Here is an 11,824-nt window from a genome sequence, read left to right as displayed (position 1 = left end):
AAAATGCATGCTGCTACATGATTCTTGCTATTTCTCATCACATTTCATTGCAACAACAATACAAAGGATATGGTAGAAGTACCCTTCTTCTAATTCAGCTTACCACCATGGTCAAGTCTGACCAATGTTCTTGTTACTTTTAACAAGGATATTGTACATTTGATTCTGATGTTCTTATATCACACTATCCCTTTTAGGACCCTCACGTGGTCTCTCGCGCATTTGCACCTACACATATTTACCTTCACCAATATCAGCCTACAAACATCAGGATCTAATAATTCTGACAGGTTGGAACTTAATATCCAATGGTGAGTTTTGGAGCTCTACCTCATCCTATAATCACTTGCCAGCTGCAGTCATGGCCACAGCTACTTCTAGGCTCGGCGCAGACAGTCCTTTGCCTGATAGAGCCAGTGCCAATGCTCGCTCTGATAGTGCGACTAATCAACGTGTCGATGATATTTCCCTATCCTTTGTCCCAACTTACAGATTTATGGCTCCAACATTTTCTTCTTGTTTGCGCCCTCCAAAAAGAGCCCCACAGGTGCCGCCACCATTTCCAGAGACCCCTACACCTCCAGCTCGCCCCTCCGCCCGCTCTCGAGCCAGGAGTTGGGCCGCAGCAGCTGTGAAAACCGTGAAAAGTGTTGAAGTTTTGCGCTCTAGGAAATCATCAGTTGCCCTCAAAAAGGGTGCTGATAAACGACGTGGTTCAACAAGCGAGTTAGGGGTACGTAAATCCGGATCCCCTGAGCATAATGACGCGAAGCTTTTCCCTAATTATTTTTGCAGGATAAGTACCATCTTATTTCGATTGCTCATTCAACTCCGCGTTCATTCTCTTCAGGAGCTATAAACCTTCGTGACCCATACAAAGTAAGTTTGGCGAGTCACCCTAGTTTCTATACAAGCTGCTGGATGAGCTAACAGGGACTAGGATATACCTCCTGTTCCAAGTCCTTGGGTGGATAAAGCCCTTCCATCCGAGAAACCTCTTCCTCAGACTCCCGGTGCAAATCCGGATCCCAATCTTTCTCCAGTCACCTCCCGCAGCCTTATTGACGCGGAAGAACGCCCTCTGTGTCGGTCCCCGCCAGGAATGCCTGGGATAAAAGAAGATTGGCCGATATTAGCGCCTACCAAGGCAACCGAGTCTTTAGACAGCGAAATCAGTAGAAGTCAATTGACACCAATGGCTCCAATGGCACCCGAAAATATTGAGCGTGGCGTTAGAATGTTTAATGATGCGGCGGATAGGCTTGCTGGCTCTTTCGGAACCGTACCCACTCCTCCACAGGATTCTACATCCATGGATAATGAAGTATCTATCACCACAGACGCGTCTTCTCCACGTCAGCCAGTGTCCACGACTCCTGAACCAGGCACCGTTAATATATCAAAGGCTTCTGCTTTGAACCCCTTCAGGTCCAGATCTAGAGCTTCAGATTTTCCTGGTAGCTCCCCTACAACACCTGTGAATCGAAACTTCTCCTACACATTTGACTCCCAGCGCCGGGGTGGTATGACTGACTCCTGCAGCTCTTCAAAGTGCGAAAAGCGTGAAATATTTTCGGGCAGAGGTTCCATAGCTGAAGATTTGCCTTCATCTGGAAGGAAGAGCTCCGCATCCAAAATTCCTCGCGTTTCACCGGCGGTTTCGCCATCAAGTCCGACGTTCCCTTCTGGTGTAGAGAGCAGACCAATGTCCCCACTACTTTCTCCAACCCATCGCAGCTCGATTCCCCTTCCAAGCCGTTTCCTTCGCAGTCACAGAAGCGAGCAAGCGCCAATTATCCCTGCCCGTAGAGCCTCGACTACGTTTGGGAAGCTTGAGAAGAGTATTGTCCCCGCCGCGGGAAAATCAACCCAACCAGAGATGGTTAAATCTACCGGGCATGATACCTCTGTGGAGCTTGGACTTGCAAGCGATACTGAAGAGTCCGACCCTGGGGCTAAGGTTGACACCGAATACATTACGGAGGGGGGTGTTAGAGTTAAACAGCTATCCCATGCATCTCCGTCTGGAGGCCCACAATTGCGAATCTCTCCAGAGGCCGAGAAAGTTATAATGGGTGACGACAATACACAGCCAAGTGAGAACAAGAGAAACTCAGCTCAGCGTCTCTGGCGGTTAGAGAATCGACGTGAACTTAGGATGTCTACCGACAGTTTGTTCGGTGGTTTTGGAATGAAACGTGACGGTAACCCACGTGCAAGGTCTTCGTTGGGCAATGTCTCAACACCGGACTCCCCGCCGAAAGATGCGGCTTTGACGAGGATTCCCATAGTGAAAAGCGCCGACCTCAGTGTTCATTCTCCTTCGCCTCCCGGAAATGATCAGGGGTCCAAAAAGCTGGTGACAATGGACGTTGGTTCTTCACCAGTGGTAAAGACTTCGAATAACCCGTTCTTTAACAAGGTCCTGTCAAAGTCTTCCTCCTTTACCGTTAGAGAGGAATGTAAAAACCAAAAATATGTCCAGAACAACTTTCCATGTAGCGCAAAGTCACCTCAAAAACACGAAATACCGCAGAATGGGCCGCCCAAGGGAGATAGCGCACGCAAAGATAGCCCTCAGCATATAAAAAAGAATGAATTCTCACCGTCTAAAATTAAGCGAACTCCGGAGCGATTAGAACTCCGAAAGCATTCCCATGTCGTGAGGCGAGAATCCCCTCGAATATCGCGCCCTCACGAAGCTCCCAATCGCTTCCCTGATAAGTTCGGCCGCCCACACTTAGACGAGGAAGCATACCAATCAAAGTTAAGAGCTGTTCGGATGACACCAATGCCTGTCACTGCACAGGATACTGATCATACTCAAGGTATCAGGTGTAGGGATGGAGCTTCTCAGGGTCGTCACTCGCACCTCCATGCACTTAATCACGCATCTCAAGATTCGACCAAACAGAAAGTCTCTGGAACGAAAGGAGTGTTGTCAAACTTCCGTGGCCTTTTTACCAAACATAAAGCAGAGCCTATCAAAGAAAATCCAGCTCCTACTCCGTCCGGTCAAAGAGAACGACTCTCACGAAAGTCTAAGGCCTCACTTCACGGAAGACGGTCCATCGCGAGGAGCCCAGTTCGGTATTATCAGGCAATATTTGGCACCGATCGTGAGGTTCAAGCGTCCCGTGAGCTGCAGAATCGCGATGTCCCTGTTTCTGCCAATAATTCCTTTACACCGGTGGCACCTGCATTTTTAGACACTCGAGAAGTTAGTGGGCTGGCTATGGAAGTACTCGATTCAGCTCGCACTGAGCCAGACACAAGAAACAAGGAAAGACTTGTCAAAGTGAGTATATCTATTGCAAATGACGATGTTGAGGACCTGCTAAAATCGTCATTAGCTTGGTAGTTTTCTTATCGAGGCAGTCAACAACTCCAATGATGCGGAAAAAGCAATGATAACTGCCATTCAGGCTGCAAAGCAGGCCGAGATTTCATGTGCTTTAGCAAAGGAGAATGCCTTGCGGATTGGTCGAGTTGCTCGTGAGTGGCTAGGAGAAACCATTAATGGGACCAGAGCCTAGATGTTTCCCTTCCTTGAATTGCCTTCTGGTTTGCGGTGAATGTTTGACCTGGGGTTGCGCACACACTGGTTCTGGCACTTATGCTTAGAAAGAAACTAAAAAAAAAAAAAAAAAAAAAAAAAAAAAAGAAAAGGGGGAGAAAAAAGGAAAATTATCCTCCGGGTCTCTTCCGGTTTAACGTTATGTTGATGATTATCTTTGCCTTTGGCTCCCACAACTTTAATCCCTTGGGGTTCCCATTCTTCGGCTTACCATTCTCCGCCAATGCTGCCAGCCCCCGCAGCTTTGGGACCTGCAAGGCTTTTTAGCCATAATGTATCCTAATGAACCTTAATGTTTGAGTAAATGATCATACTTTGCCATCTCATGTTAGTTCCTTTGAATTCCTTAAATTCTCGCTATATTTTTCCTTATAGCCTTTGAAGCTGACATACTATTCTTATAACGCCCTAAATTCGCGATTGGTAAAACATATTTTGTGGCGATAGCAGCGGGTAGCGTTGATCTCAAGCTCGAGGTAGGACTTCTTCGGCATGCGGCTGATATAAGGCACTGACTTGGAAGCTAGTTGAAGATACGCTACTTACTCATGCACCTCGATGTAAAAGAACAATAATTATCTACGGTTATTAAGTGAGTGAATTGAGAGACCCAGCCCAAATATGTACTTTTCTGTAATCGTAGTATTCAGGGGCTGGATTGACCAACGAACAACCGGGCCAATGACCGGTGTGGCGGCGGGTGCTGACTAATATGAAAGCTTATTTGAACCTCCCTTTTCAGTAATGCCAACCTCGATGCTTAAACAACAGAAAACTACTGGGATTGAGCGACCTTGCTAGCGAATAAATACAAAGAGCGAGGCGATTTCAGGGACAAGCTAGGTGGCAGGCTTTAATGCCCTTTTGATATCCTATAATGTTGCAGTTAAGAGCCAACACCTCATGTGCATTTATTCTGATTTACGTATTTTGAAGAGGGATCAAAAATCTTCAAAAGTACAAGTAAAATTTTCGGCTTCCTATGGCTGCCAGGATGGATTTCATTCCATGGTGTATAACTCTTCAAAAAAGGACTTGCCTGATGCTGTCCTGGCATATATTTTTTGAATTCCCCGTCCGATGGACCTGTATGGGATGGTATCAGCGCAACCGAGATCAGATACATGCTTTGCGGAGTTTTCCCAGGGCACACATCCAGTTGACAAATGAGTATGAAGATCATGTCGTTTGCTAAGTCTACTTGTGTATGCACACTGTAATTCCTGAGTAGCTCTCGTTTGATCTTACGAGGCTTATTACACCAATCAATGCACTACGGAACTCGCCTGTGTGGGCTGATCTGGTTGCCATGTTTATCTCACTAGCGCGAACTTGAGGGTATAGATTCTTTCTCATAGCCCCCTCTTTGCTTCTAATTTCTTTCTCGTATCTACAGTTCTTCAACAGAAGTTGAATTCCATTCCTCTATCCTCCCATCGTTTGCATTAATGGCTCTTCGACGGCTTTACTGTCAGGGTCTTACTATTGCTGTCTTTCTTTTCTCAAAAAGTCGGAGCATAAGCACTTAATCTGTTGCCCTTGTCTTTAAACTATCAATTTCTACCTTGTCGTTATGACATGTTCGTTTTTCACCCCTCTGCAAAGGACAAAAGCAGAGAGGGGGCAACATTTCCTTTGCTGCTCTGCCACTACGTTTCCTCGACCCTACGAAGCCAATGTTTGTTTCCTTTCCTGCCGTTCGTTCTCCTTTGGTTCAGTCTCTTACGACTAAGCTCTCAGAACTACTTTTCTTTAGGATCAATGCCTGGACGCTCAATGCAATATTCTTGTTTTACAGTATGTGACCCTCTCGCATTGAATCTTTCTCCTTTGCCTGACAGCTTAAGAGTATCTTGGACGACTCCATCTCGTTCTTGCTAAATCCATACGATGATGTCGTGTTGACGTTTTAATCGTTTGTTGTGAATCTCACAACATGGTCTCGACGCGGTCGTCGAATTACCGCGTATTTGCTCTTGGAATTTCTTTTGCTCTCTCACCCCACATTTCTTTACGCTTGCAAATCTTTCCAGCCCAACAGCTGGTCGATATTCTACGATTTAATTGATTAGTCGTCGCGCAAGTCAACTAAGTCACTGTAAATGTGCCCGCTCCTCCTGCCTGTCGGTGATTGCTGACAATTCCATCTCCTAGAATTTTCCTTTCCTTTTCGCGATCTTCCCCGCTCGGCAGGCCACTATTTTTCCCAGTTTCTCCGTTGGCTCATAGATGGAGTCTATCGCGTCATTCACCCAATTTTGAAACCGTTCTCGAGTATATATTTCATAAAATTTGGAAAACTTCAGGTTTGTACCCAAATACTTTCTCATCCTTAGAATTAATATTTAACGCCTGAATCGTAGTTCAAACCTTTCAGCAAATCCTTTCTCAGAATTGAACTCGACAATTTTTCAACATCACATCCGCCGATTATCTTGCTCTGCACGCCGTCAACACCAGGTTTGGATCAGCTCTTGACGCCATTTATTCCTGGCTGCTAACTTCTTTAGCAGCCGTTTATCCCAATTCTGATTTATTGTTTTTGCATCAAGTTGCAGCATACGTGCATTCAGTGATGCGTCTTCGACGCGAATGGTAACTACTTGGAGCCTTAACCCTAGCGATTATGCTTTCTAACACCTACAGTTCCTCCAATCAATGGCAGCCAAGCCGTGATCAGTAGGTGGCAGTCTGACTCTGTCTTCCTTTTTGGTATTTCAAGCTGATTTTCGATCCAGTCTAACTAAAATGCCGCCAATTCTCTTTCAGAAATCGTGGATTGCCCCTTCGATCGGTATTCTGATGGAACAAACGAACCCACCAAGATAAATAAATAAACATTAAAAAGACAAAAAGAAAATAAGGAAAAAAGAAAAAGATTAGAGAAAGAAAAAAAAAAAAAAAAAAAAAAAAAAAAAAAGGTATAACAGAAAATAAAAAAATTATATGTTGGTTTTAGAAAGTGTTTGACTATTGAGCCCCCCTGAGACGATATGAAGCGACGAGCAGGCTTATGGAAACACCTCGTTGAGTGATTTCAGTGGGAAAAAAAAAAAAAAAAAAAAAAAAAAAAAAAGGAAAAAGAAAAAGAAAAAGAAAATGGAAAAAAAAAAGGGGGGAGAAAGAGAGAGAAGGGAAAGGATATCCAGCAATGATTATCAGCTTATGCACCCCTACTCCCCGCTACTGCTGTGTTCTGGCGCCTGCTGCCTGCCTGTCCTGCTTTCAATGCGTGTCACCATTTTATGCGTGTTTTGATAAATGTGCCTCCCACTGTCTCGTCTGGCTTTTGTCTACAATCCTTCCTGTGGTATTTGCTTAGGTCCTTATGTATCCTATGCTACATCTTTTGTCTTGCCTCGTCAGTTTTGGTCATAGTCACCGTTCCTTTCGCTTTTATTCTTGTCCTTTTTCTGAAAAAGGCCGTTATTCCTACTCATTCGTACCACAGGGCTACTCGGCGCGCGTATCCTTACCGCATATCTACAACAAACATTGAGTGAAACTCATCTCCTAACTCCTACAGCCGTCATGATCTCATGCTAATATTTATTACAATACAGTGACTCCTCAACATAGCGCCCGCAATCTATAACCGATCGGCGGCAATGGCGGCTGATGTGGCGTGGGATAGCGCACTGGTTTCCTTCGATCGCTCTTGACTTGAGTCAAACGCTTTATGCGGTTCACGAGCTTCAAATACCTGGTTTCTTTTCCGATTGATATAATCAAAAAGACCTTGGAAAGATGCTGACAACCCTACAGTACCAGGCTCCTTGTCTCCTTCTCTTCGGCTGCCTTCCAATCCATTTTGACCATAATAATCAACTGACGGCTCAAGGTCGCTCAGGGTGGCGTGGTGGACAAACAAGGACTTCCGAACATATCTTACCCGCGTTTATTTCTATAAGCTTTAGCTTCTATATCCGATCATATGCTGTTACCCTAAAAGTCTACTTAATTTTTATTGCTTCGCTAAGCCCCACAGACCCAATGTACACACTCTTAAGGTGTTTTGAGCTATACTAATGTCATTTTTAGAGTAACAGATGCGACGCCTTATATTCGCGTTCTTGGGTCTTATAACCAAGCATACCTCTGTGTTATGCTGTGGCGTGGAGGATATCTTTCAGATCCCATCATTCGATCCCATCTCTGACTTGCTCAAGCATTGATCCGGTTTTCCTATTAAACAACACTGGTTCAATTGTTTCCTTCTACTTACTGACATACTCGAGCACTGTTCTTCTCTTTTCAATTGGATTTCTGTTTTCAATGAAGCTGACATGAAGAAAGGAAATATGGGGTCTATAACCAGCCAGCAGTTCGAGGCTTCCTGGCGTGGCGTGGTGGGTCATACACTCGAATTTACATCTTTTAACTAGTACGGCAATTATCCTGTTGGGCCGAAAAATGGCTTAACTTAGCAGACCATTTCCCTCCCTCTTTCTGGAAATCCACCGGCTCACCATTTGACCAACGTCAAACATTCTAGTGTCCACAAGACAAAACGGTGGCGGAGATGTCTGAACATCTCGACAAATATAGCATTCGAATCCAGGGTGCCTTCTTTTGGCTCATTTTGATTCTATGAGACATTGGCTGACAGACAAAATGTCACCTTTCTAGGCTAATCATCTTATCCTCTACCTCATAGAATGACTTGAAATAACTTGCCAAGGGCTCTGAGGCCAGTGGCGTTGCGTGGTGGGATTCATCTTTTGATCAGAATATTTGCTCCGATTCAGCATTAACGTGATCTGTAAAAACACGGCTTCATTTTTTCATTTTTTTGTTTTTCGCTTTATGCAACGATTCTTGCTGACTTCCTCTACATCTTTTAGGTTCATATCTAGGAGTATATTGGACCATATAACCAGTCAGCGGCTCGAGGTCGCATGATATGGAGTGAAGGGATCGAATTACAGCGAAAATCCTTAAATACCTGGACTATTGTGCCTCGTTGGAGAGGCTTCGAAACAGCGTCCTATGCTGTTCCATTCTTACAAATTACACAAGATAAAGTTGGTCTCTTATATTTCAACTTGCTAACATTTGTCTATTACTAGGGAATATCTACAGCTCTCGAAAAGTGTGGGCGTGGACGATACCTAACATTCATTTCGAACATACGTTCTCTTTTATTTAACAGCTCTCTGACAAGAAGTTCTTTGAAAACTCCAGTCTGTTGAATTTGTAATCCATTAGTCGCCCAACTGTGACTTTCTCAACGCAATCACTATGAAAGAAGAGCGAGATACACTCATATCGAGGGTTTATATTTTACATTCCCCGTGTTGTTTCTCCCCAGTTTATCTTCGAATGAGGATCCACTCGGGCCATCCCGCATAAAACTTTTCTCTTGCCAATTCCTCCTTGACACCAATACCAATCGCTAGGAAACGTTTCTCTTGGGTTCTTCATAACCAGTTGGTAACTCGGGGCTACCAATATGGCGTGGGGGAAATGTCTGTTCCACCTACGATTCGAAAATGAAATTGTTCTTCGGAATAACACTATTCTCCTTCCACCGAAATCAACTTTTCTGGGATTTTATAACCAATTGATAGCTCGAGGTTATCAATGTGGCGTGGAGGTCATAACCTATCTTTCCTCAGCTTTCCCGATTCCAAGAGGTCTCTACCAGATCTTCTAACGCGGACACTTGGGCACGTTATTTTCCTAGGGTTTTATAACCAATTGGTGAGCTCGAGGCTACCAATATCATGTGGAGAACTCCCTTTCCCACTTCAGCGAAAAGATCACTCTCTGTCCTTTTTCGACACCTACGTTTGGACTTCCGGATAACCTACCGATTGCTCTGAGGGACTTGGCGAGGTGTGGGAATGGTCCTCTCTCTCAAGTTTCCGCGGGCCCCCATCCACCCGACGTTTAAAGAAAGCCCCCGAAACTGTTTGAATCCTATCTTCATTGAGTAAGCGCCATTAAAGTGTCGCGCTAGGCTCTATCACACTCATGGGCAGATCCATTTTCTCCAAAACCCGTCTTATGACTCTCTTCCATTTGGTGGCTCATGGAGGAAGTCTTCTTTTGCTGTTGTAAAGGGGGAGGAGGTGCTTGGTCGATGGCTTGTATGGGCTGGAACCAGTATAATCTTTGGGTATCCTGTATTTCCCATATATTATATCCAATGGTGTGAAGCAAAATTTGCCACCTGTTATTTTATTATTCTTTATTCTTCATTTCATTTTGTTCTTCCACAAAGTTATACAGGTGTATCGTTGGCAATGTTGATGTGCAGCCTTATCGCAACTTTACCTCATTTAGCACCCTAAGCACAACATATCTACTACACGACTGCTCCTACATATCCATGAATTGATTCAGATAAGGTTATATATGTGTACAGAGTACAGCACATCAGTATGAAGCATACACATAATTACTCCATATAACGATGTGACGGTTAGCCAGCGGCCGAAAATGGCCATTTTCCATGCTGTTTTTGGCCGCCTGCTAGGGCATCCATACCGGAAAAATGAGCTTTTCGGGCAACCGTCGGAAAACGTTTATCCGACGCGACCTGTTGAGCCATGGATTGCAAGCTTGAAACTGTAGATCCACCATATATTTACAATGCACATATAAAGGGTCTGAAACATATAGAATTTGGAACATATAATGCACCAATTGAGGGTTTTGAACCCAATTCAGAAGCTTTTTAATTGCTAGAAATTAACTACTAAGTGTTTACAGAACCACCCACACAACCTGAATCATAATGAATTTTTTTTTTTTTTTAAATTTCAGGAGCCTCCTCACTGGTCAGAGTCTCTGGTTCAGGGACAGGGTATAAAGCAAGTGCAGAAGAATCATCAGGGCAAGCTTATTCAAGTTACTTGATTATACTTTTAAGCAAATCAGCTCCACTGTCTCCAGTTGGAGACAGATCTGATGCAGATAGGTTCAGCTGCAACTGAATAAAGAGAGAAGGCATGATTAGAGTGAGGGAGGGGGAGAGAGAAGCAGATGCAGCAGAGGGCAGAGCAGCAGCAAATCAGTCTATCTTAACTGCTGATTTATAAATGATTTCTTCTGTCTTTCACTTTTTCTGTCATCAAATATCAAAGTTAGTTCAATTTATCCTGACATTACATCAAGTATACTGACTGCAGAAGATAAATAATTGAACTTTAAGTTCTGGCAGATATCAGTCAAGATCCTTTCAATATTCTATATATATAACTGCATTAGCATGAGTTGAATGTATGATCTTCAATCAGTTCAATCTATCTTGACAGAGCAGAATGTGTGCTCCACAAGCTCTTTTTATTTGGCTTGGATAGATACAAGCTTTTTCAACACTGTCAAAGTGGCAGCACCAACTTCAGTGTTAAAAGAGGGAAGAGAGGGGGAGTTGTCAGTTTGAACCAATGAAGGTGCTATTTTAGCAAGCATTTCACTGAGACCAGCAGCCCATTCTGCCATGCTAGTTTTCAGTTCTTCTTGAAGTGTTGTATTCTTAAGTCTGAGAAAATCATTATAATCAGACAGCAATGCTGCCACTTTCTTCTGCATCTCTGAAGAGACAGAAGTACAGGCTTTTTTATCTTCTGCACAATTGGTGCAGGTCTTGGCAGTTCCTTGCTTGCATGAACAAGACTTGTTAATGTGTGCTGTATATACAAATATTAAACAGTGACCACAGAGTGTATCACTCATAGCAGACTCTTCTTTAACAGCTGAGGGCTTTCACCCTGGCTTCTTCTTTGCAGATATCAGGGAGTGCTTGTTCTGAGCTGCTGCTAATTTACATGTTTGCAGAGCTATTTTTTGATATTTCTGCATATATTGTTCTTCAGTTTGCTGCAGTTCCTTATTTTATTTGAAATCCATCACTTACCTCAATATTGGAACAGGGGGGAGAGGTAATGAGAAATATAATAAGCTTAAGAGAAGGAAAAAAAGAAAAGAAGAGAAGAAGAGAGAGATTTTGTGTGGGAAGAGATTATTATATCTAGTGTGTCTACTTGATTGTTTTGAATTTCCTAATCAGGACATGTTTATTTATACATTACTAAGTGCTAACTCATTTTGCTTAGAGCTCCTATAGCTGATTACAGCAAACAATAAAGAGATATATATTGAATATAGTAAAATTCAGCTCTTGCAAGCATTGATATAACAGAGCATTGCATTGAAGTCTAGATATCAAACCTCAAAATCTATTTTGAAGCACAAACTAACAGTCAATTTTGACTCAAGAAGACATCTTTCATGTATTCA

The 11,824-nt window shown here is 43.5% G+C and overlaps 1 protein-coding gene across 1 annotated transcript; it reads left to right on the top strand.

Annotated features, from left to right (window-relative positions):
* Positions 1-361: 361 nt before the first annotated feature.
* Positions 362-3,536, top strand: D8B26_005603 (uncharacterized protein; the record flags this gene model as incomplete). The annotated part of the gene is made up of 4 exons (XM_003068948.2): positions 362-733; positions 796-879; positions 941-3,298; positions 3,354-3,536. 4 exons carry the CDS (start codon positions 362-364, stop codon positions 3,534-3,536), a joined length of 2,997 nt encoding a protein of 998 aa, XP_003068994.2.
* Between the last annotated feature and the right edge of the window lie 8,288 nt (positions 3,537-11,824).

This window comes from Coccidioides posadasii, chromosome 3 (genome assembly GCF_018416015.2).
Source record: "Coccidioides posadasii str. Silveira chromosome 3, complete sequence".
In the NCBI taxonomy this organism is placed as follows: domain Eukaryota; kingdom Fungi; phylum Ascomycota; class Eurotiomycetes; order Onygenales; family Onygenaceae; genus Coccidioides; species Coccidioides posadasii.
This window is presented reverse-complemented; position numbering and strand designations above follow the sequence as displayed.